Below are 26,614 nucleotides of genomic sequence, written 5' to 3' on the forward strand. Positions count from 1 at the left end.
TTTTTTTTTTTTTTTTTTTTTTTTTTTTTTTTTTTTTTTTTTTGCTAGTTCCATGCTCTTTTATCTCAGTAGCTTTTAATATGACTTCATATTGGGGATTGTGATGTCCCTTGCCTTGCCTTTGTTGCCCAGAATACTTTTGTTATCTTAGGTTTCTTCTGGTTTCATATGAATTTTAAGGCTGTTTTCTCTAGTTCTGTGAAGTATGCTATTGGTATTTTTGATTGGGATTACATTAAATCTGTATTACAGATTTGGAAGTATGGCCATTTTCACCATATTGGCTCTGCTTATCCAGGACGGGGTATCTTTCCATTGTCTAATATCCTCTTTTTTCAGAGTATTGGAGTGTTTAGTATGTAGGTCTTTCTCTTGCTTAGTTAGATTGAATGTTTGTGCTTTTGTATGTGTGTGTTCTTATGAAGATAGGAGAAAGGGAGGGGCAGGAACATACGTTAGCATAACCTTTCCATTTTAACAATTATGTATTTTTCCCCTATAGGTGCCTTTGCTGGACCAATTATTGTGGAGCCACATATCACAGCAGTATGGGGGAAGAATGTTTCACTGAAGTGTTTAATTGAAGTGAATGAGACCATAACACAAATTTCATGGGAAAAGATACAAGGCACAAGTACACAGACTGTTGCAGTTCATCATCCTCAGTATGGATTCTCTGTTCAAGGAGAGTATCAAGGAAGAGTCTCGTTTAAAAATTATTCATTTAATGATGCAACAATTACTCTGCATAATATAGGATTTTCTGATTCCGGAAAATACATTTGCAAAGCTGTTACTTTCCCGCTTGGAAATGCCCAGTCCTCTACAACTGTTACTGTGTTAGGTAAGTGTGCTTGGATTTTGTGTTTTGGTGACAGCAGTAAGAACTCAAATAAAAATACTTTAAAGAATTTAAAATATTTGAAATTTTCCCTAAATTTAGGGTTAAAATAAATTCAAATATGATGTCTCAAGTTTTATCTTAAGATGTTTTGATTCTAGGCTCTCTAAATTTAAACAATCTTACCTATATCTACCTGTCTACTTACAGTCCTGTATAGTTTTAACTGTTACTTTTTATAGTAATTTAGTTATAATACTAAATTATTAAAATATAAATGCTGAGTTTCTTTAACATTCATTTTCATTACTTCGTTAATGGTAATTATAACTAAATTACCATGTTTAGTTAAGTTTTTCCACTTTTTCCAGTGACTGACTTTCACTGTTTTGAACCTTTGATACCTCATGTTTCAGTTGTTTTTTCTTTTTGTTTCTTGAGACAGGGTCTCACTATGTAGTTGAGATTGACGTGGAACTCACTATGTAGCTCAGGCTGGTCTCGAACTCACACCAATCCTCCTTCCTCAGTCTCCTGAGTACTGGGATTACAGGCGTGCGCCACCACACCTGGCCTATGTTTCAGTTTTCACATCAAATTTTATCCTTGCTATTGTAGATTTGTGAAAGTATTTAAATCTTGTGATTTGGGAAGACTGGTCAGATGTTTTTGATAGACTATGAGGCCATGAAGGCTTCAAAGTAATTTTCTAATTTCTGTCAACTGAGTGAAGGGCAGAATTTAAAAAATATTTACCAGGATTTTGTAATTGGTATATATAAGAAACAAGGGAAACTTGAACAGTACCAGAGTTTGAAACTTGGTGATTGAGTAAATTGTTAATTGACTGGGATCCCCTAAATGAAAAACAGGTATTGGGAGGCTTAGACAATGAGTTCAGTGTATTGGGTTAAGCATATATAGATGAAAATAACAGGCATGTAATTAGAAACTGAGGAGCTAAGTCTTGTAGCAAAATTGGAGGAAGTTTGAAATCATATAGATAAAAGCTTTAAAGTAAATATAAAAGTAAACAAGCCTAGTGCTATGTATTAGAGTATCTTAGGTTGGGAGAAAAATGGATGAAGAATTCAAGGAGAACTATGAGAAGAACTCAAGCAGAGTAATAATTAAGAGAAGATAACTTTCAAGAAAATAAGTGCTCCAGCAGTTTTGCCTGCCTACAGAGATGATTTAACTTATCTTTTTAGCTTTCCTAATAGTGACACATAGCTAGTATCATTCTAAATTTATTACTTAAAACAGATACCTTAGATAAGAGAACTTAGTTCTTTTTAACTGATTGCGAAGGGCTGTGCTGAAATATCACATTCTACAAATTAATCATAGAGAATAGATGTAAAAAAAATTTTTGTCTATAGATTAAGTGGTCTTTGGTAACACTAAAGTTTCAGTGGGGTATTTTCTGCAGAAACCAAATTAAAAGAATGGTATACAACAAAATGTTGTAAGAAAATTCAACATATGTCTCACAGAGGAAGAGTTGTGAAATTAATTACAATGTTCCTTTTGTTGGAATATTATGTAGTTGTTAAAACTATGGTTAAGAGAAATATTGCTACTTGAAATTAGCTACAAAATTAGAAATAGAAATAAATAGGACTCTGATCTCTGAAAAAAGTTAGACAAAGGAGGTGAGCTTTTAAAGTTGCTCTAGCTTCGTCCTTAGACAGCTTACCAGGAGTGAAAGGTCAGGGTAGCAAGGGATAATAAGGACAGAAAATTCTGCATAGCATTTTAAAGGGCCAAAGAAAACAGCCGCAAACTGCTAGACAGGAAAGAATGACTCTATAGAGAGGTTAACTAAAATATTAAGATGTGTGATAAAATTAATTTTACAAAACTGTTAAAGAACACAAGTGGATTTTTCTTAAGAAATATATAAATGACAATTTAAAGTTGACTTTTAAAATAAATGGTTAAGTTCCTTAATAGAAAAGAAAGCTGCTGTTGATGATGGCGTAAATTACTCAGACCAACTCTCCCACTAAAAGAGAAATATGACTACCTTTGCAAATTTTGAAGAAATATTAACAGTGAAGAATATAACTAGATCAAAGTCTAGTAGGTAAAGTAAATAGAGATTAACCTGTTGCTGAAAGCAGCATCCAACCTTAGGATATTTGACAAGTCAGAAGAAACATCTGAGATGCTGAGCTAAAATTTCGAGAGCCTTGACAAGTGAATGAAATATCTCAGTGTAATTCTTCTCAATATGAAATATCTAATTACATTTCTCATTCAGTTTATACCCTAAAGACCTCAGTTCACAGAGTAGTAAGGAAATTAGAAGTAAACTGGATTCTTTATAAACCTAGATCTAGTAGTGTCATTTGAGCGAACTGAATTTAAGAAAATACTGGCCTGGTTATTGTTTTCAGGAAGTTGACATAAGAAAACATATAACATACATCTTTTCTGGGGCAAAGTACCAATATTCTGATCCCAGAATATTTCTGCATTAATTATTTAAACACAGTTACACAGTTTGCTTGAATAACAAGGTATATAAGAGCTGGGCGCTGTGGTGCACTCCTGTAAATCCATCACTCAGGAGGCTGAGGCAGGAGGATCGCTGAGAGAGTTCAAAGCCAGCCTGAGCTACATAGTGATTTCAAGGCCATCCTGAACTACAAAGCAAGACCCTATCTCAAAAAACAACTAAAAAAAGGGCATACAAGTATGGAAGATCCCCCCACACCAGGTAGCAGCCTGCGCAAATAAGGCAACAGAAGTTGAACTACAAAAGTCAATTTATAAATTTTCTACAGAGAGCAACAACAATGAAAAATAATTAAAAGTTACATAGTAGGCCTCAAAGGAGAGAACAGTATTTCTTAGTACATAAAGTGTTAACTGTTGAAATTAAGCACTTTTTAAACTAAGTTACACAGCTGTAAGTGATGTTTCATTTTAGTATGAATTTAAAGTGTATCTTATAACCAAAAGTACTGAACAAATTTAGCTGCCCTAATTAGTTCTTTTTAGGCATGTGAGAAGGTGAAAGCCAGTAATTTAAATGAAATTATAGAAACACTCCCTGGCCAAAAGAAAACATGTTCTATTTCTTCCCTTATGAGTTTGCTTAAAGGACATTTTTTGTGTTTGTGTGCTTAACATTTTAACCGTAGGCTAAATACTAGTAACTTATTTTAAAAGGGTTTGCTTTAAACTTTTTTGGCCATATCATGAAGCATTATATGTTAAAACTATTTTTTCCTTCAAAAATACTATTTAAGGGCCAGAGATTTAGCTCAGTGGTGCTGACGCCTGTCTCGCAAGCTCAAGGTCCTGAGTTCGATCCCTGGTACAAAGAAAAAAAAAAAGTTTAATACAAATTATGATTGAGTTCACAGAATTGTTTTTTAATATACTAAACTGGAAAGAGTCCATCTGTCTCTGTGAGTAATACGTATCTGTGTCAGGGAGTCATATTTTTAATAGTAATGTAACATTTTTGCCATTTTCTCTCTCGCCAGTCTTCTCATCTTAGCTGCTCTGAGAATGTAGCTGATACTGACATCACCTGAAAAGCATGTCTGTAGATTTTATATGTACTTGTCCCTAGGCTTATGAAATGTGTCTAGGTATGGCTTGGAAGGATACAAATAATTTTTTAATTGACATATAACTTTTTAAAAATTTTTTACAGTTGAACCCACTGTGAGCCTGATGAGAGGGCAAGAGTCTTTAATTGATGGAGGAAATGAAACAATAGCAGCCATTTGCACAGCAGCCAATGGAAAACCAGCTGCAAAGATTGACTGGGAAGGTGATCTTGGTGAAAAGGATTCCTCTACAGTTTCTTTTCCAAACGAAACAGCAACGATTGTCAGCTGGTATAAACTGTTTCCAACCCGATTTGCTAGAGGAAGGAGAATCACTTGTGTTGTAAAACATCCAGCCTTGGAAAAGGACATCCGATATTCTTTTGTGTTAGATATACAGTGTAAGTAAAGGCTTAACAGTTTGCCTTTCGACTTACATCATGTACTGTACTTTTTCTTCCTTTGACATATTTCATTATCAAACTTTTTTTTTCTCCTTAACAAAGGGTGATTTGTTCTGTCATGTGCTTATTTTATAGATGCCCCTGAAGTTTCAGTAACAGGGTATGATGGAAATTGGTTTGTAGGAAGAAAAGGTGTTAATCTCAAGTGTAATGCTGATGCAAATCCACCACCCTTTAAATCTGTGTGGAGCAGGTAATGTTATATTTCCAGAGAGAAATTATTCAAATGTGAATATTTTCAATGCATATTTCAAGTTGTTTTTAATTGGTATGATATGTGATTGTAATAATAAAGAATTTAATTAAATGAAAGACTTCTACATACATATTCTATTGTCCCACCCTTTCCTCAACCTTCCTACTCCCTTGGGTCTATTCCTCAGAGGCTCCCTTAGTAATTTTATCTGTTTTCTGGTACTAATTATTGCCATATCTTAACTGCTACTTCTTGATTAACCAATTTCTAACATTTCATTTATTAGGTGAAGAATTAGTTTCGTGTCTACCCCTTCATCCACAAAAACACCCCAAACACATTCTTTTTATTATTTTTTAAAATTAATTTTATTGGTACATTTAATATATACAGTATAATGACAGTCATTGTTAGAAATTTGTACCTTTACATAATCAATCTTGATTCTTATTTTTCCCCATTCTCCTGCCCTCCCTCAACCCCTCCCTTGCTCCCTATCTGCAAAAACTTTGTTTCCATTATTTTTCATTTTCTCATATTAATTCCATTCCCTTATTTCCTTTCCCCTACCCCTCCCATTTCCCCTTCCTCCCTGTCCCTTCCTATTTCACATTATCTATTATACCTTTTAGTCCTTATTTATACTTTCAGTTTCTCAAACTAGAGAGATTATTTGGTATTTACACATATGTGCACTATTTATATCACTTGAGTATCACCTCAATGTGCATCCATTTAGCTAGAAATGTCTAATTTCTCATTTTTTATGGCTGAGTAGTATTCCATTTTATTTAAAAAACACATTTTCTTTATCCAGTCTCCCATTGAAGGGCAGTGGGCTGCTTCCAAGTTTTAGCTATTACAAATTGTGCTGCTATAACGCAGGTGTACATATATCACTATGGTATCTTTTAATTCTTTAGGGAAGATACTGAGCAGGGGAACAGCTGGGTCAGATGGAACTTTGAATCCTAGTTCTTTGAGTTATCTCCATAATGATTTCCACAGTGGTTGTACCAGTCTACACTCCTACCAGCAGTGGAGCAGTGTTCTTCTTTCTCCATTGCCCCACCGGCGTTGTTTAATGGTTGATTTTGTGATAGCAGCCATTCTTTCTGGGGTGAGGTGGAATCTCAGCATTGTTTTCATTTGCATTTCTCTTTCAAAATTGATGGAGAAATAAGATACTTTCATGACAAAAGGTAAACTTAGGAACTTCATAAATATCAAAGCAGCACTCCAAAGATTTTTAAATAGTATCTTAGGAAACAACATTGAGGATAACAACCCCAGGAAGCCTAGCAGAATGAATGCATTAGGCATGACAAGAAATTAAATGCAAAGGGAGAGAATCCAACAAAAAGAAAAAGTCATGACAAGACCAAGTCAATACGTATCAGTTATAACCAAACACATTCTTACCTTTTATTGTCTGAATGAAATTGTTACTTTTAGTTAAACTTTGTAATTACTATTTGCTTCCCTGTGATAGACAGATATTTTATTTATCAAAAACTAAGTAGTATATCAGAATTTTGTTTTCTTTTTGTCTACAGCTATTTGTTTTCCCTGTGGCTGATAATTGCCTTTCTACTTGTATAATTTTAATGAACTGCACTTCTTTTTCTTTATCTGTAAATGTTCAAACTAAGATTTTCATTCTTATTCTCAGTATTCAGGGCCTGTTTCAATCTTGAGACTTTTATCTGTAACTTCAGATAATTTTATTTATTTTTTGTCATTTTCTCCTTTTTCTTTTTGGTTCATTCTCACTGGAACTCTTTTTTATTGTATAGTATATTTTCATATTTTCCAAATGGTTTTATTGTTCTTCCTAGAATATATATTTTTTTTAATTTTGTATTGACTCAATTTAAAAAAATGTTTTGACATATTTGCAGTTTCTAAGACACCTTCACATTTCCTGATCATTTTATAGCCTCTTTTTCATGTTTTACAGATGTTCAGTCTTCTTGTTTCTTCACTGTAATGTCAGTTATTTTCTCCTCTAGAATATTTTTCTGCTCGGTCTTTCACTTTCACTACAGTTATTTATCTTTTTGCTTGTCTAGTCATTTCACAATGAGACATTAAAATAAAATACTTAGTAAAAACTTTCTCTATAATGAGGATGATTCAGTAGTAGGTTCCACTTGGAATGATCTCATAGATTTTTCCTCCAAAAGTTTCCGATTTAATCAGTGAAGAGTGGAAGTCTTTTGGCAAATTCAGTTTATTGAATTTGCTTTCATTATTTTGTCTGAGAAATATCTGTGCAGAATTAGAGGTAATATATTGATTTGTTCTTTCAATTAATGTCTTTATTTCTAGCCCTGTGCTCTCTGTTGGCCTTCTGCAGTACAGTAGGTCAAACTCCAAACTTTCTTGTCTTCTTTGGACCTTACTGGCTGCTTTTGCATTCATAGTCCTACTGCAAGCAACTCTTCAAGCCTAAAGAAGAGATTTTTGGCACTGTTGACATTTTGGATTGGATGATTCTTTTTGGTGGTGGGCAGTTCTGTAAATTGAACATTGTTTAGTAAAACCCATGCTTCTATCTGTAGAGACAGTAGAACCAGCCACTCTCTCAGTTCTGAAAACGCACAATGTCTCCAAACATGCCAAATATCCCCTAGAAGCAGAGTCACTCTTGGTTGAGAAAAATGGGCTTAAAATGTATATTGTTTTCTCGTCTTCTACAAGTTTGTAGAACTGATATGTTTGTTGACTGCTACGATCTGTTTTCTTTCTCTTCTTGGATTTTAAAGAACTTTTTAATAACTCTTTTTTCATGGTGGGATTTTGAGGGACTTAAGGAAACAGTATATTTGGTTGCCCCTATACAGATTTGAAGATAGTTTTAAAATTATATTTTCTTAGAAGTGGGAGGCAGTCATTAATTTAGGTATCTATTTGATACAGTATTTCTAAAAGCTGTATCATTCTGAGCCGGTCATGTTGGCACACACCTTTAATCTCACCACTGGTGAGGCTAAGACAGGAGGATTGCTGAGTTTGAGACCAGCCTGGGCTACATAGTGAGTTCTAGGTCAGTCTCAACTACATAGTGAGACCCTGTCTCAAAAAAAAACCCCAAAAACAAAACAAAACAATAAAAGCTGTATCATTCTGGTTTTCATCCCAGTGCCTATATTTCTAGGTGTCTTTTATTACATGCAAGTCGTTCAACCCCTCTAGTACTTAGTTTCCTAGCTGAAGTATTTACTTCATAGAGTTTTTGTAAGAGTGAATATATATCTATAAATGTCTGTATTCATACTTTTCTAGAAACTTCAAGAAGTATAAATGATTCATGTAACAAAAGTCCAAGAGTTCAGAAGATGCTGATCTATGTCACCTCTTAGATGTGTAGTGAGATATATAGCATATTCTTACTCTGCCTTTATTGAATAAATAACTAAAATATTATAAGCCAGTTTTGAATTTCTCAGTTTTGAGCCCAAAGTATAGATGTAAGTGATAAGACATAGATAGTTTTGAAAGATGATCTTGCAAAGTTTTTCTGTACAAAATCCTTTTCAGAATGAGTGCTTTTGTTTTTATTTAATTATGTAAAAACATTATCTTTACCCTTCAGTGCTAAATTAAATGTTTAGAGCATCCCTAATCCAAAAATCCTAAATCCATGTGTTCCAAAACCTGAAGCTTTCTCAGTACTGACACGTTGTAAAGGTTTCAGGTTTGGGATTAGAAATGCTTAACCAGTAAAGTCTACACAAATACTCTAAAATCTAAAAAATTAACAAATATGAAGTAATTGTGGTTCCAAGCCTTTGGGTGAGGAATACTCTGTACTAAAACCTCAAAAAAATTTTACTGGATTTTTATACACTACTCTTGGGATTGAAAAATAATATCATTGAACTAGTTCTCTATTTTCTTCTTTATACCTTTTTATTCTTTATTCTTATTCCTTTTATAATGACTTTTTGATATCCCAGTATGTATCTACCTCATTAAAGATAGGGTCCAAGTAACTCAGGCATTTTAAAAGCATTTTCAAACTAAACACTTAATTTTTATTTTAATTTTAGTTTTGTTTTGTTTTTTTGTTTTTTGTTTTTTGTTTTTTTGTACCACTAGGTTGGAAAAGTGATTTTCCATTTAGTTCCATTGAAGTTAATGGCTGTAGGGTTTCTTCTAGTGGAGCTTCCATGATTTATTGTAATAATGGATGCAGTAGAAATGGTATATTTTAGCCAAATTAGTATAAACACTGTTTAGAGTTATTGATACTAAATTGTACCTTGGATTTTATTGTCACAGACACTCACTTTACAAATAAAAATTTTCTATTATTGTAAATCCTTTGTCTGAAGAGAGTAGGAAGAGAGTACAAATTTATATTAGTATTAAATGATAATAGTATAAATACATTATAGAAGGTACCAAAATATTTTAATATATTTAAATGAGATGGCTTTTTAACTAAGGAAATGGTATATATATATTTTTTCACAAGTAACATAATTCATAGTTAGAATTTCAGTTACTTTGATATTGTGATATGCCATCACATAATATGTATTTCTAATTTCCAGTGTTCCAAATATAATTTTTAAATTATTTTTTTCTTTTCTTCCCTCCCATTGTATTGTATTGGCCTAGCTGCTTTTATATGGGTTAATATTTGGGAAGAATAGATTATACATACTGGATTTTATCTTTATTAAAATGAAAATTTACTGGGCCAGGGATTTAGCTCAGTGGTGCTGTCACCTGCTTTGCAAGCGCAATGTCCCAAAGTTCGATCCCTTGGTACCAAAAAAACACAAAAAATATTAAAATGAAAAAAATCTGTTCTTACATATTGTTATTTTATGGGTAATTGTATCTGAAAGGTAGTAATAATTTTACAAACATCTCAAAGGTGTAATGTCTTATTTTAAACTGCTGTCAGTAAATATAGTTTGAAAGTACTTAAAATAATTTCATGCTTTTTAAAATCTAGGTTGGATGGGCAGTGGCCTGATGGCTTACTGGCTTCAGACAATACTCTTCATTTTGTCCATCCACTGACTTTCAATTATTCTGGTGTTTATGTCTGTAAAGTGACAAATTCCCTTGGTCAAAGAAGTGATCAAAAGGTCATCTACATTTCTGGTAAGTTACTATCTACTTGCAAAATAGTTATTTAGTTTTTTCTATAATAACAGTTATAAATGATAATATGATTCTAAGCAGTAATTTATACTTGTAAAGATATAGCTTGATCGGTGTGAAATTTTTCAAATAGTCTAGAGATATGATAAAGTATGAAATACATATATAAGGTGTCCTTCCTTTACTTAAAGGAATGTCAAAATGTTTAAGAAATAGTTTTGTACTTTAATACTTTTTCATATAGTTTTCAGTTAAACAGTACTACATTTGTCTTTTAGACATCTGCCTTTCTAAACTCGTTAAACAAAGTATGCCTTCAGTGGCTACTCTGCAAACAATTACCTTCATTTTTAAAAAGAGAATGTTAACCTTGGTAACCTGCTTTTCAAATAACACTGCTTGCCACCCATGAGCCTCTCCCATGTTGGGTTACTGAGAGATGAAATGGTAATGCTACTGAAAATGTTCTAATTAAATAAACTTTAATATATGTTTTTATTGCCAGTTCTTAAGACACTAAGAACTAAGAATTTTAACATTATTTGTTTCACTTGGATATTTTGTTGATGGGCAGAATATAAATTGGAGCATTCACAAAATGTACATGGAGTTAAAATATATTTTTGTGTGGCTATAGATTGTCAGTAGAATGCTGATTTAGGAAAAATATGTAAAATATTTTGAGTATCTACTAACTGCAAGAATACTGTGTAGCAGACTTTTTGTCTAATAATAGAAAATTAAGAGAAAAAGGAAGAGAACCTTGAAAAATGCAGGTTTGTATGGTAAATATGTAATGAGTAGTTAAGGTTACTTCTTCAGATCTAAAATGAAATTATGTTTGCTTATATATTATATTCTCAGTTGCGTGATCATTTACTCGAAGTACAGCCACCCCTGTATTTTATTGGTATAATACTCACCATTATTTATAGTTATATTCTTGTTTATTTCCTTGTTATGATCCTTAAAATTTAGCTATTTGTATTTTCTTTCTGCACTACTGATAGAGACTCATATTTCTTTTATGTGATACAGGCAAGCATCACAGAGCTGTATATATTCCTAGTTCTTTCTGCTAGTAGCAGTGCTTTGGTGGAAATCTGAGGGAAATTAAATAGTGGATATGTTTTTCTTTCTTTTTAGAGGATAAGCCATGCAAATGGATACTTAAAATGTAAATGTATAAATAGTGCTTACAGGGGCCAGGGATTTGGCTCAGTGGTACCATGCCTGCCTTTCAAGCACAAGGTCCTGAGTTCAATCCCTGGTACTAGCAAAAAAAAAAAAAATAGTGCTTACACTTTTCTTGTACTGTTGCTGTGGAATATTTCTTATAAATTGTAAGTGCAGTATGTTGTAATTATGTAATCTTTTAAGGCTTAATTGACAGGGCTCAATTTGGGCACTCATACGTATATTGATTCCACTGGGGATATCTAAAATTTATTTCTTTTGACATTCTGAGTTCAGTTCTCTAGTACTTCCAACTGCCTATTAATGACTATTAAACTATATGTAGAAGTCAGATAAGCATTACAGCTTAACATTTTTGAAACTGAAATTCTGATCTTTCTCCTGCCCCTGACATTAAACCTCTTTCTCTGCCATTCTTCCTCCTGTCAGTTACATGTAGTTCCATCTTTACATTTGTTCAGGGTACAACCTGCCTCGTATCCTTGATTTCTATTCTTTTTCATACCATACCCAGTCCATCAACAAATCATTGTTGGCACTCTCATTATGTAGAATTTTATCAATTCCTCACCTCTTCTGCTAGTATAAGCCATCAGAAAGTGTTGTTTCACTATAGAATAGCCACTTAATCTCCCACTTTGAATTTGTCACCCTTCAATCTGTCACAGCGGAACAGCCAGAGTGAGCTTTTTAAAGGGCATGTCAGATCATGTCTCTTCTCCTCAGAACCTTCCATGGACTTCCCATTTTATCTACAATAGTAACTAATACTTACAGTGACTGAAGGCTGTTGTGTGTGTTTTAGTCCCAGATTATTTCCCTGACCTCATTTCTTATTATATATCCCTTTCTTACTGGAATATTCACCCTGTCCTTCTTGTTCTTTGAACACGAGCACATTTATGGGTCTCCATCTTTGCATTTGCTGTTTCCACTGTTTGGGGTATTCTTCTACAAGGTATCCTGATAACTCTTACCTTCAGGTTCTATAGGTATCTGCTAAAATAACACCTTTTTCAATAAGCTCTTTCTTCCTTTGTGACTGTATTTTATTTATTTTTTTCTCTTTATCGAGTTTATTGGTACATTCTAGGTATATACAGTTACATTCATTACTGGGATCTTGTACCTTTACATGACAGGTCTTGGTTTTCATTTTTTTCCCCTTGTCCCTGCCCTCCCTTCACCCCCTTCTCCCCTCCCCATTTACAAACACTTTATTTCCATTTTTTTATTTTCTCATATTTTTGTGACTGTACTTTAAAATTGAAAATACTGTCTTCTCACCCTCTTACAACTTTCTGTCCTTCTCTGCCTTGTTTTCCTATTTTTGCCATGTGATATGCTACATGTGTTATTTTTGTATGCTTGTCTATTTTTATGCCCAATAGAACTTGGGTTCTTAGGATTTTTGTCTACTTTAATAATTACTGTGTTTCTATCATCTTCAGTAGTGTTTTAGATAGATACTCAACATACTTTCATTTCATGCATGAGTGAATTTGAGATCAGTCAGGGAAGAACTAAAAATCCCAGGTCTGCTTTTATCTCACTTATGTTCTGTTCTTTGACTAGAAAACTGATAACTTTACATAGTTTTAAAATCAACATCTACTAAGCCTTATAAGAAGGGAAATAAAATTTTGAGTAAATTTGAAAAAGATCACAATTAATTACCTCTAAATTATTTAGAAGAATATAGCATTATGTAAAAAGGTTTTTGGGGTGGTGATAATTAGATCTTACCTTTCTACTCAAAATCTGTAATAAAGTTATACTCTCTCAAAAAAATTTCTTTTTTTAGTACTGGGGATTGAACTTGGGACCTTCCACTTTTGAGGCAGGAGGCAGAACCACTGAGCTAAATCCCTGGCTACTCTCTCCACTGAGAACTTCTTGGAGTATCCTGAGTATCCTAGATATGATTCTGCTTTTCCATAATATTTAGTAAAGCCTAGTAGGTTTTCATGAGACTAGTAGAACATATACAGAATAAACAATCAAGTCTTTTTTTTAAAACTGTAAATTATATTTACCGTGACAAAAATTTACCTCGTTATTAAAACTGGCATTTTAATATCTTAGAAGTGAGTTTTTTAAATATGTAAAAGCAATTGAGCAAAATTTTTAATCACACATTTTTTATATTGGTAGATATAAAATTTGTGGATGAGCCTATTGATATATGGTTGTAATATTCAACTTCAAATATTCATTTGTACTCAGAAGATATGGTGATTATTTGTGCAGTATTAAATGACTGCAAGAAATTGTGTTTTTCTTATTTGCTTCTAATATTTTTTATATATGTCATATATATATATATATATATAAAATATTTTTTCTTTAAAAATAGGAAAGCAAAATTTTACATGTCAGATATGTACCCTTACACTTAAAATTCTTTTTATGCAAATGTCGAATTGCAAATCATATTCATATGAGTGTTTAGACATAGTTTCAAAACCTAACAACCCACATTTAGCAATGTTTACTTTTTTTTTTTTTGTGGTACCAGGGATAGAATTCAGGACCTTGTGCTTGCCAGGCAGGTATAGCACCACTGAGCTACATCCCCCCAGCCCAGCAATTTTTACACTTTAAAATGAATTGGCTATTTATTCAGACAACCCATACAAAGTTTAAAAGCAATAGTGGTCAATCCTTTTAATTTTTAACATAGTAATCTTTAGATTAAAATATGCTTTATAGCTTCAAGGATGTTACTGAACTATTTGTTTTATTATTTAGCAAAAGTATTTAGTTAGAAAAAGAAATATAAGTTCTTCATTTGAAGAGAAAAGCTAGAGGTATGCTGAAATACATTATAGCTGTTATATTTTCATTTATGTTACGTTCAATGAAGAGTGTTGTTAACATCTGACTGAAATATTAAAGAATGATGTTGGGAAGAGTTTTAAATCACAATAAACAATTAGCTATTGATGATAGAAAATTTTCTTGCCTCAACATTACATGACTTTTGTTCTAAATATAAAGACAAGAAGGAGATCTTTATGTAAAATACAGTATTAACAAAGGATTAACAGTAATTTATGTTACATTAAGAAGGTTAATTTTTTAACACTATTTTAGAGAGGATTGTGGGTTGAAACTTCAGGGATCACAACAAACTAAATGCAAAATTTTAAACTTTTTTATGTTTTTTCTGAAAGCAGTATTTTGTTAAATTTGAATGAAATGAGTAGTCAGTACTTTGGAAGTAGAAGTTTTAAAATGTCTTTTTTCTTAGGATATATGGTAAAAATGTTGAGTTATGTATTTTATACCTGGAGAGAAACCTTAAAATTCTTATATGCACTGAAGTGTGTAAATTATAATTTATTTAGGTGATTTGTACTTTTACTTAAATGTGCTGATGCCAGCCTCTTGTAATACTTTTTTCCTTGCTAATTATTTTAAAGATGATGTCCAGTACTTAAAACTACACTTCTTCCCCCCTCAAAAATATGAATTGTTTTACAAATGATTTAAGTTTTAATCTACTCAGTATTCTCATTCTGTGAAGTTGGATTATTTGAAGTGTTGCTACTTTAATAGAAATAATCTATCAGTTTCACACGTTTTCTTCAGATTGAATTTATTCAGCCAATGAATATGTTCTTATAAATTAAAGCTCTTCCTTGATTCACTTACATATATTATAACTAATACTTCAAAGTACTTGACAGGATTACCTATTAGCTTATAAACTCAGAAAATTATACTGTACTTGTTAAGTTTTATACTATACTTGCTAAATTTTTACCACATTCTATATATATGGCATTCCATGATGAAACCTGTTTCAGTAAGTATTTTTCTTTAGCTTGTAATATTAGAATAACTTACCCCATGTAGAATTAGTATTTTTCTAACAATCACTTTTTTAAAGCTTGGTCAGTACCACCCATTTAAACATTAATTATAGGAGATTGCATTTGGGTCATTTATTTTGATCTATGAAAACAAAGATTTTTTAAAACTCATCTCCTTTTCAAATTCTAGTATTTTTGTGTTACATGACCTACAAATACTACTTAATTGATAATTAACCAATCTTTTATTTTACTACTTAATGCTTAGTTGCTTTTTAATAATGACTATGCTGTTGTAATCTAATGTCAATATACAGGTTCATTTGCATCTAATATTTATGTATTATTAGAATGTTCTCTCTAAAATATTAGCTACTGTTTTTTAGATTCATACTAAAGCAGTGATACTACATTTTTCTTATAGTTGAAATTCCTTAGTTTTCTAAATATTTAGATAAATCCACTCGGGGAATTAGATGTAATAATTTTACCACTTTATAATGTTTTTACTTTGTCTTTGTTAGTCTTACTTGATTACAGTCCATTTGGCTAACATGATTTAAACATACTTTTTATTTTTTAAATTGCTAAATAATGGTTTGTACAACATTTTTATTAAAAATTTCAGAGAGCTCTTTAAGGAAAATATTTTTGAGAGAATTAAGCCAACAGCTTACACTATTCCCACTTAACAAGATTCTATAGTTTTTCATTCTTTTAAAAATAAGTTCAGATCTGACATGCTAAATAAAGGTGAATACTAAGAAAATATAATTTAATTTTTTTATTCTTTCATTTTATTTCCTTATGCTGCTGGCTAAGAAAATTCACATTTGAATTATTTGACGTAACTTTTTATGTGATAATTCTTAAGCCAGCTATGTATAGGACATTTAAGTAATACTCTATATTTTAAAAGTAACTTATTTCCTAGAGTATAATATTGACCTAAACTTGGAATAAAAGAATTTAGGATTTATACCATAAATCTTATTTTTATAATACATAATGATACCACTACCTTATAACTTAGTACATTAAGAATGAAAAACTATTTGTATTGTGAATATATATTCATTAATTGTGCTGCCTTTTCAAGTTGCTGCTGAATCACCTTGCATTAATATTCTTTGCCTTTCTGTGTCTTGTCTACCTTTACTGTTTCCATTAGATCCTCCTACTACTACCACCCTTCAGCCTACAATTCACTGGCATCCCTCAACTGCTGACATCGAGGATCTAGCAACAGAACCTAAAAAATTGCCCTTCCCATTGTCAACTTTGGCAACAATTAAAGATGATACAATTGGCACTATCATTGCTAGTGTAGTGGGTGGGGCTCTCTTCATAGTACTTGTAAGTGTTTTGGCTGGAATATTCTGCTATAGGAGAAGAAGGACGTTTCGTGGAGACTACTTTGCCAAGAACTACATTCCACCATCAGATATGCAGAAAGAATCTCAAATAGATGTTCTTCAACAAGATGAGCTTGATTCTTACCCAGACAGTGTAAAAAAAGAAAACAAAAACCCAGTGAACAATCTAATAAGAAAAGACTATTTAGAAGAGCCTGAAAAAGCTCAATGGAACAATATAGAAAATCTCAATAGGTTTGAAAGACCAATGGATTATTACGAAGATCTGAAAATGGGAATGAAGTTTGTCAGTGATGAACATTATGATGAAAATGAAGATGACTTAGTTTCACATGTAGATGGTTCCGTAATTTCCAGGAGGGAGTGGTATGTTTAGCAGCCACTAAATGTGACTCCCCTATGTACATTGTTTCATTCATACTAATTGGTCATTTTCAGATTGTTCATACTTTTTCTTGAGGAAGAATAAGCTTTTTCAAGTTGATTTTCGAGCTTATTTTTTATATTCCAATCTGACAAATGAAAATGAAAATGTAAAATTTGGTTCATTGTATCTGAGCTGCTTTACAACTTTTTTTTCAATGCTGTACTACTGTCTCAAGATTTAAATTTTAATGCAGAGTACTTTATTGGTCTTAACGCACACAGGTAAGGAGAAATGTCAGCATTAAATGTATGACTTTTTGGTACAAAAATTTAAAAAAGGATACTACCTTGGCATTGCGTATTAAATGTTTACCTGATACTGTAATCTTAAGTATGATGTTTGTTAAGCATATACCTCTCAAAATTTATCACCACTAAATGACACTACATCAAAATTGACTATAAAAGTAATTCAAGAAATGTTTATATATATTTTAGTATAGTAAAAATATTCAGTCTGATGGAACATCTTTGCTTTTTTCAAGCATTATTTTCTAAGTTTCTATACAAGTGGAATCTTTACCTCTGCATTTTAATGAGCCTTGCCATAATTATTGTAGGGTGGCTTTTCAAAGATACTTTGTTGCACTAAAACTGTGGTAGTAAACTCAGTGAAGATGATGTGTGAAAGCATAATTATCTGATCAATATTTTTGTTCAAAATACATAAATGTAACAAAATACATGCCTTCTAAACATGAATTTTTTTTTTTCTTCTCTGGAAGACAGTTCTAAAATTGTCTTGTTAACCAGGATTTTGGTACATTAAGCAGTAGCCTTACTTTAATGCTTTATGTCCTAACTATACAAATATGTTACATGATTAAATGCAATGCAGAGAGAGCCTTTCATTGTATTGGCATATCAGTTTTAGAGGTGAGATGTTTCTGCCATGAATAAATATAAGGAATTTCCTAGACCATATTTTTTTTTTTTACTTATTTAATGTTGATCTTGTTCAAACGGGTAAATGTACAGAAAAGAAATTTAAAATAAACTTGGAAACTTGGGATTTGACTAGAAAAATCTGAATTATAGAACCAGAAATACTTGCTGATGGATATTGGCAGTCATCCCCTTTTTCCTTCCTTTCCTCCTAAATGTATGTACATGTTTTAAGATTTTTGTTTTTCCAATTAAAACTGGAAATATATCATGAGGTTGTTTTTTTTTACATAATTTGTTAAGTTTATTCTTTCCAGAATCATGTAACTTTTCAGAAAGAATGTTATCTAAATCTTCGAATGTGAATGTGAAACTTCTTTTTTAGGTAGTTCAATAGCTTGCTTCTACAATAGAATTCTATAAAATTGTAATAACAACTGATGTGAGGCCTAAAGAATGTTTTTCTGTTAATGAATCATTAGATAAAAAAGACTGAAGAACAAGTGTTTTCCCAGGGCAGTGCAGTAAAAGTTCTTTAGAGAATCACACAAAAAAAATTTTTTTTAAAATAGAAGACAAAGTAGTCCTTTAACTTTACCAACCTCTCCCTCATCAAATCTAAAAAGAAAAAAAAGAAATATATATATATATATATATGGCAAAATTCTAACATGTTTATAACATATTGCAAGTAGTATGAAAGTTTTATTCTAATGACAAACTAGTTTTGCTTAACTAGTAGTATTTCTTGGAAATTAGAAACTCTTCTCTAACATTTTGGTATAAACCTGTAATAATAGCTTAAGGAATAAAGTTAAGTTCTCTGATAGCTTGTGAAAAATGTCTGGATTCTTATATATTTAACCACTTATATAGGATATGACTCTTCAGTCCAAGTCATTTGGAAGAATACTTTCTCAATAATACACTGTGATTGAAATTCCTTTGTTTTTTATTTAAATATCAATACTTAGGTCAGCCACAAGAAAATCTAAACTTTCTTTCCATGAAAGATGTAAATTTGTGACTTTCTTTTTTTAAAAAAAATTTATTGCTACATTTTAGATACACAATACAGTTACGTTCATCATTGGGATCTTGTACCTTTACACGACATATCTTGGTTCTTATTTTTTCCCCATTCCCCTGGCCTTCATTCCCCCCTCCACCCTTCCCTATTTACAAAAACTTTGTTTCCATTTTTTACCTTTCCCCTACCCCTCCCATTTGCCCAATACCTTTAGAACTTTTCTTATGAAAAAATATGAATTATAAATTTTGATTCTTTACACATTTGGTTTATCATACCAGAGAAACTACTCAGTATTTACATGTGTATCTTACTAATTTTACTTAAGAGTATGGCCTCAGTGTGCATCCACTTAGCTATAGATATCTCTAGTTTCTCATTCTTTATGACTGAGTAGTACTCCATTTTATAAAAGAAACAACATCTATATCCAGACTCCAGTTTATGGGTAATCAGGCTGTTTCCAAGTTTTAGCTATTATAAACTGTGCTGCTATAAACATGGGTGAGCACATATCATTGTGATATGATTCTTTTAATTCTTTTGGGAAGATACTCAGCAGAAGAATAGCTCGTCAAGTGGGACTTCTAATCCTAGTAGTTTAAGGTAACATATTGATTTCCACAGTGGTTGCACCAGTCTGCATTCCCCAATTTGTTATTGGTTGATTTCTTAAATAGCAGCCATTCTTTCTGGGGTGAGGTGGAATCTCAGTGTTTTTTCATTTGCATCTCTTGAATGACCAGTGATATTGAGCATTTTTTCATATCTTTATTTGCTGCTTTTACTTTGTCTGAGAAATATCTGTTCATTTCAGATGCCCGTTTTTGAATTGGATCTTTATATTTGGGACGCTTGATTTTTTTTTTTTTAAATTCTTTGTACATTCTGGGTAGTAGACCATTGTCTGAGGAATAGCTGGTAAAAAAAATTTCCCACATTGTAGGTTGTCTCTTATCTCTGTTGATTTATCTTGCAGTGCAGAAATTTGTAAAAAGATGAGATGCTAGTTGTCCATTCTTTGTGCTAGTTCCCGTGCTACTGAAGATTTATTCATAAAGTCTTTTGCTAGGGCAATGTGTTAAGAGTTCTGCCTATCATATCTTCTAACAAGTTTAATGTTTCTGTTTTAATATTTATATCTTTAATCCACTTGGATTTTTTTTCAGCTTTAATTGAGTTTATTGGTACATTTTAGGGATACAGTACAGTTACATTCATTGTTGGGATCTTGTACCTCTACATGACAAGTCTTGGTTCTCATTTTTCCCCTTACCCCTGCCCTCCCTTCACCCCCTCTCCACTTGGATTTTAGTTTACTGCATGGTGAAAGATAGGAGTATAGTTTTAATCATGGGAAGTTGAAATTCAGTTTTTCCAACATCATTGTTTAAAGAGGCTGCCTTTCCTCCAGTGAGGATGATTGGCTCCTTTGTCAAAGAGAAGGTAGCTCAGTGTCTGGAGTTGTTTCTGCATCTTCTAATCTCTTCCACTGATCCTCAGGTCTGTTTCTTTGCCAGTACCATGCTGTATTTATCACAGTGGCTTTGTAGTACAGTTTCAGGTTGGGTATTGTGATACCCTCTGCCATGTCCCTGTTTCCTAGAATTGCTTTTGCTATTCTGGGTCTGTTCTAGTTCCAAATGAATTTTTGTATTGTTTTCTCTAGTTCTGTGAAATATACTGTTGGGATTTCAATCGGGATTGCATTGAATCTGTATAGCAGTTTTAGAAGTATGGCCATTTTCACTATATTGGTTCTTCCCAGAAACAAGGGATGTCTTTCCATTTTCTTATATTCTCTTCAATCTCTTTTTGCAGAGTAGTTCTCAATATAGAGGTCTTTTGCTTCCTTTTTTAGATTCTCAATATAGAGATCTTTTGCTTCCTTTTTAGATTGATGCCTAGGTATTTCATTTTTTGGATGCTATTGTGAAACGAATCATTTCCCTAATTTCTTTTTCAATGAATCTGTTATTGAAGAAGAAGGAAATTGATTTTTGGGCATTTACCTTATATCCAGATACTCTACTGAATCTGTCAATTAAGTCTAGAAGTGTTTTGGCGAGTGCTTTTTGGGTCTTCTATTTAGAGTATCATATCATCAGAAAATGACAGTTTAACTTCTTTTTCTGTATTTATTGGTTTAATTTCTTTCTCTTGTCTAATTGCTGTGGCTAATGTTTCCAAAACTATTGAACAAGAGTGGTGATAATGGACATCCTTGTCTTTCCTGATTTTAGCATGTTCATGTTTTCAGTTTTTGACCATTTAGTATGATGTTGGCTGTTGGTTTTTTCATAGATAGCCTTTATAAGGGTGAGATAAATGCCATCTATTGAAAGTTTCTGCAGGTTTTTCCTCATGAGTGGGCATTGAATTTTGTCAAATGCTTTTTCTGCATTTATAGAGGTGATCATATTTTTTTGTCCTTGACTCTGTGTATTATTATACTGTATTGCATTTATTTATGTATGTTGAATCATCCTTGCGTGCCTGGGACAAGTCCATCTTAGTCAGGGTATATGATCTTGACCCTCTGTTTCTGTTTGCCGGTATCTTATTGAGGATTTTTGCATCTGTTTTCATTAGGGAGGTTGGTCTGTACTTCTCTTTTTTGGTTGGGTCTGTTTTTTTTGTCTGTTTTTGGAATCAAAGTAAGACTTGCTTCCAGGAATGAATTTGGAAGTATTGCTTCCTTTTCAATTTCATTGAAAAGTTTAAAGAGTATTGGCAGTAGTTCTTCTCTAAATGTTTTGGAGAATTCAGCAGTGAATCCATCAGGTCCTGGGATTTTCTGTGTTGGTAAATTTTTAATTACATTTTCAATTTCACTTATTGTAACTGGGGTGTTTATCTTCGTTCAACTTTGGTAATTCATATGTATCTAGAAATCTGTCCATTTCTTCTCTGTTTTCCATTTTGAGTACAGTTTCTTCAAGTAGGTATTGATCCTCTGGATTCCTGGTCGATCTGTTTCATTCCTAATTGCATGGATTTGAGCCTTTTCTTTCCTTTTTTTGATAAAGTTCGCTAAGAGTTTATCAATTTTATTCTTTTGAAAAACCAACTCTGATTCATTGATTTTGTTTTTTTTTTTTTTTTTTGGTATCTTTCACTTAGTCTCTATTGCGTTGATTTCTGCTCTAATGTTTATAATTCCTTCCCTTGTCCGAGCTTTGGGTTTTTCTTGCTCTTTTTCTAGAACCTTAAGATTCAGCATTAGGTTGTTTGTTTGAGCTTGCTCTGTTTTCATAGTGTGGGCATTAACTGCTATAAATTTCCTTCTTAAAACTGCTTTCGTTGTGTCACATAAATTCCTGTATGTTGTGTTGGCATTATCATTTATTTGTAAAAACTGTCTTATTTCTTTTTTAATTTCCTCTTTGACTCATTGGTTGTTCAGGAGAATGTTTTTCAATTTCCATGTGTTTGTGAAGGTCTTGTGGTTTCTTTTGTTACTGATCTCCAATTTAATTTCACTATGGTCTGATAGTATACATAGGATATCTTTAACTCATTTGCATCTACTTCAACATGTACATTAATGTTGATGGTTATAACTGATATGTATTGACTTATCATCATTTTATTATCTTGTTGATGGCTTTTTAAAATTTTCCCCCCTCTCCCTTTAATTTCTTGCCTTGACTGATGGGTTTGCTCTTTTGGACCTCATGGAGTTGTGACTTTCATTGTCTTTCTAGGATATTATTTAGAATTATTTGGAGTGCTGATTTGGTATTCATGAAGTTTCTCACGTGTTCTTTGTCATGGAAGTATATATTTCCTCATCAATTTTGAAAGATAGTTTTGCAGGATTCATCAGTCTAGGTTGGAGGTTGTTTTCTTTTAGGGCTTGAAAATACCTCACGCCAGGCTCTCCTTGACTTGAGGTTTTGTTTGAAAAAGTCTGCTGTGATTCAAATAGACTTTCTTTTGCATGTGATTTGTTTCTTTTCTCTAACTGCTTATAGCATTTTGTTCTTCTGTTGAATTTCTGGGATCTTGATTATGATATGTCTATGTGTATTTTTTTTTTCTTAATCATGGCTAGTTGGAGTTCTATTTGCCTCACTTATCTGTATGTCAAATTCTTTTGCTCTGGGAAGTTTTTTGTCATTAATTGTGTGAACAGTTTTTTAACATCATTTGTACTTTCTCTTTCTTGGACTCCTATTAGTCTTATGTTATTCTTCTTTGTTTCTTCTAGGAGCTGTTGGATTGATTTTTCATGTTCTCTTACTATTTTGGAGAGATCCTTCTTTTCATCTTTGCTGATGTCCATCCTGTCTTCTATATCTGATATCCTGTCTTCAGATTGGCTCTATCTGTTGTATAAACTTTCAATAGAATTTTTAATCTTGTGGGTATCTGTTTGAATCTTTTTCATGAATTCCATTTCTTTCATATGTTGGGCATTCATGGTTTCCATTTCTTTCCTGTGCTGGGAATTCATGGCTTCTGTCATGGTGCTGAGCTCATGTTTTTTTTTTTTTTTTTTTTTTTTTTTTTTTTTTTTTTTTTTTTTTTCTGTTCTAGAGTCTAATCATGTCATTCGTTTCTGCTCAACATCTCTGTTGTTATCTGGGAAATTGTCTCTGTTTTGAATTTTTCTACAGCCTCATTCATCTCTTTTGTTACTTCCTGTGCTATCATTTCAGAGTGCCCAGGTGGTTGATCATCAGATTTTTTCCACCTCATTTCCCCCAGGATTTTCCCTCCAGTAAGCTGGAAGTCTGTGTTTATGCTTGAGCCTTGATTGAATGTCTTCCCGTTTTTATTTTTGTTGCTGGTAATGTCCTTTTTTTGATACCTGGATTAATACTTTGATCTTCCTGTTATAGCTTGTCTTTAGGTTTTGAGTCTCTAATGACTCTGAAGCAATCTCTTTTTCATTCCACCAGGAAGGACAACTGATTAGATCAATCACAACATCTTAGCCCAAGTGGAACACAAAAGCATCAAGCATAGCTTAGAAAATTACAATTTGTGGTAGTAATCTATCACCTTTAACTTAATTAAATAAAAATTGAGGCTAGAGCTCAGGAGAATGGCCTTTATGACCCTCCTGTGCTTCTGTGGTGTGAATCCAGGTGCCAACACAGCCAGGAGGCCAGATGTGCACTGTTGGGGAGCTGCAGGATAGCTCCAAGCAGTTATGCCTCTTACTGGTGTACTGTTGAGGTGGGGTAGCTGGGGGAGAGCTCAATTTGTGACTTTCATGATCAAAATCTTATCTGTGGGAATGGTTTGAAATGTTGTGTCAATTTGAGCAGAAGAGTCACATTTAGAATTCCATATAAATTTCAACTTGATTATAAACTTAATGAAATTAACTATGTATTTCCAGAACTGTACTTTAAAATATTAATATCTTTATATACATACATATATACATACATACACACATATATATACATATATATATATTAATATCTGCTTACTGATTATGAACTTTCTTTTACATTGTGGCCATTATGTAGTTAGTTTTCTGTTTTTGTGGGAGAAGATGACTTGGAAACCAGCAACTGAGAATTTAATATAGTCTTTGTCCTTAATCTAAATGATCTGGCATACTGAATACATACATATATACATACATACACACATATATATACATATATATATATTAATATCTGCTTACTGATTATGAACTTTCTTTTACATTGTGGCCATTATGTAGTTAGTTTTCTGTTTTTGTGGGAGAAGATGACTTGGAAACCAGCAACTGAGAATTTAATATAGTCTTTGTCCTTAATCTAAATGATCTGGCATACTGAAACTTTCCAGGTTTTAGTAATCTAAACTAGTGCTTAAACTTTCTGAAGCATTGCACTGTTATCAGAGCTTTATGTATATATTCTGTACATAGTGAATTGTTTGTAAACATGAATAGTCATGTTAAACATTTTTGATAAATTAATTTTTAAATACCAGTAATGGTTCCAGCTAATTTTTAGGCATACTTGAGAAATCCTAGTATATTGGAAAACTTCAGAGACTATTTTTGCTTATTTTGGGGCCATATTTACATTTATTTCTTTCATGTGTTTTGAATTGTATGTTCACTTTGGCCTTTCATTCCAACTGGTTAAAATATTTCAGTAACAGTGAAGTTAAGGCAACTCTTTTTTCCTGTCATTTAATTAAAATACATCAAAATGTCAGTAAGCTAGGATTAACTTTAAACATGGTATTTGAATCTACTTTATAGTTGAAAGATAATACTATGTTCTATCAATCTAATGTTAAATCATTAAAGTTTTCAATAGTAAATATTGCTTCTGGTAGCGATATACAGAAAGGCTTTATAACTTAACCACGGCTACCTATTTCCCATTAAGGGACTGGAGTATTACTACAGTGTTTTAAGTGAGAATTTGTTAATAGGACTACCACTATAAAATAAAAGGGAGAAATGGTACCCATATTGAATATTTAATTATAATACTGGTGTAGAGTACAAATCTGACTTTTTTTTAATGTTTACTTGTGAGTTAGAAATACACTGTTCATTCAAAGGTCGTGTTTCAAATTTTAGTACTTAGTTTGAGTTTAATTTTAGTTTTTACCAGTGGTGATTTTTAAACCAAGCTATGGATTAGGCATTCACTGTAATAGCCATACCACACACTATTACATAAAAGTTTTTAAAAAACTGCCAGAGGTATATTTTTATAGTCAAACTATAACTTTGTATAAAGAAGGTATTCTTTGTCCTTGATTATATATTTGCTAGTGTGAGTGCGTTTGTATGCTTGTGCATTAGTGTAGTTACTTTTAATTATTCACCCAAATGCAATTAATGATTTGGGGGAATTAGACCCTATTCTGTTTGTCTTTCCAAGCAACACTAGTAGCAGATTAAGAATGCATTTATTGAAGAGGCATCCTGGTTAAGAGCCAATGTAAAATTGGATGCAAATTTTTCTCATATATGTGTGTGTGTGTGTGTATCACATATATATGAATTCTTCAAATGTATATATATTTCACAAATATATTGTATTTCATAAATGTATATATTTCATGTATAACACTGTACATTCAAAAATACTTGAAACATTTGTGTGTACTCAACATGTATGATCTTTGCCATTTCCTAAACAATGTAATATTAGCTATTTTTATAACATTTATATTTCACTAAGTATTATAGGAAGTATACAGGAGGATATGCACAGTTTACATGCAGATTCTTTATTACAAGGGATTTGAACATTCACAGATCCTCAGGAATTTTGCCTGGAACCAATCCTGTGGAGATACTTCAGTTTGATTAATATTTAATTAATATCATTAAATACTAGTGTTTTAATGCTTGTTTATTGCTTGTGAGCTGTTTTGGTTGACAGTGTTATTGTTTTCAATTATTTTTAATCACCTCCCAATTCCGTTTCTGATATTTTAAAATATATATTTTTTCTAAATTTTTAAATTAGTTTAGAAGCAGCCATTTTTAAAGAAAATAGCTTAGAATTTGAATTGTTTTGTTCCTCTTTGTATATGAATAAACATTCACAAAAGTGTCTTCAGAATAGTATTCACAGTTTACTATGTTTTTTTAAAAAAATTTTGTGTTCATCCACCCCCCAGCCCCCTTTTTGGTACCAGGGATCAAACTCAGGACCTTGTGCTTGAGAGGCAGGCAGCAGAACCACCGAGCTAAATCCCTGGCCCTTTTT

The 26,614-nt window shown here is 32.2% G+C and overlaps 1 protein-coding gene across 3 annotated transcripts in view; it reads left to right on the forward strand.

The window, feature by feature from the left end:
• Positions 1–26,614, forward strand: part of Nectin3 (nectin cell adhesion molecule 3) — a 130,111-nt gene that overhangs the window by 36,652 nt on the left and 66,845 nt on the right. For 2 of the 3 annotated variants that reach the window (XM_033768080.1, XM_033768081.1), the window contains exons 2-5: positions 503–844; positions 4,515–4,811; positions 4,950–5,067; positions 10,043–10,194. In XM_033768080.1, coding sequence (XP_033623971.1) covers positions 503–844; positions 4,515–4,811; positions 4,950–5,067; positions 10,043–10,194 — 909 coding nt within the window. Of the gene's footprint in view, positions 1–502; positions 845–4,514; positions 4,812–4,949; positions 5,068–10,042; positions 10,195–16,380; positions 18,103–26,614 lie in introns of those variants that run through there. The other variant, XM_033768079.1, reaches the window with a different exon arrangement.

Source organism: Fukomys damarensis, unplaced genomic scaffold (assembly GCF_012274545.1).
Source record: "Fukomys damarensis isolate Sample0158 unplaced genomic scaffold, DMR_v1.0_HiC HiC_scaffold_24, whole genome shotgun sequence".
NCBI lineage: Eukaryota > Metazoa > Chordata > Mammalia > Rodentia > Bathyergidae > Fukomys > Fukomys damarensis.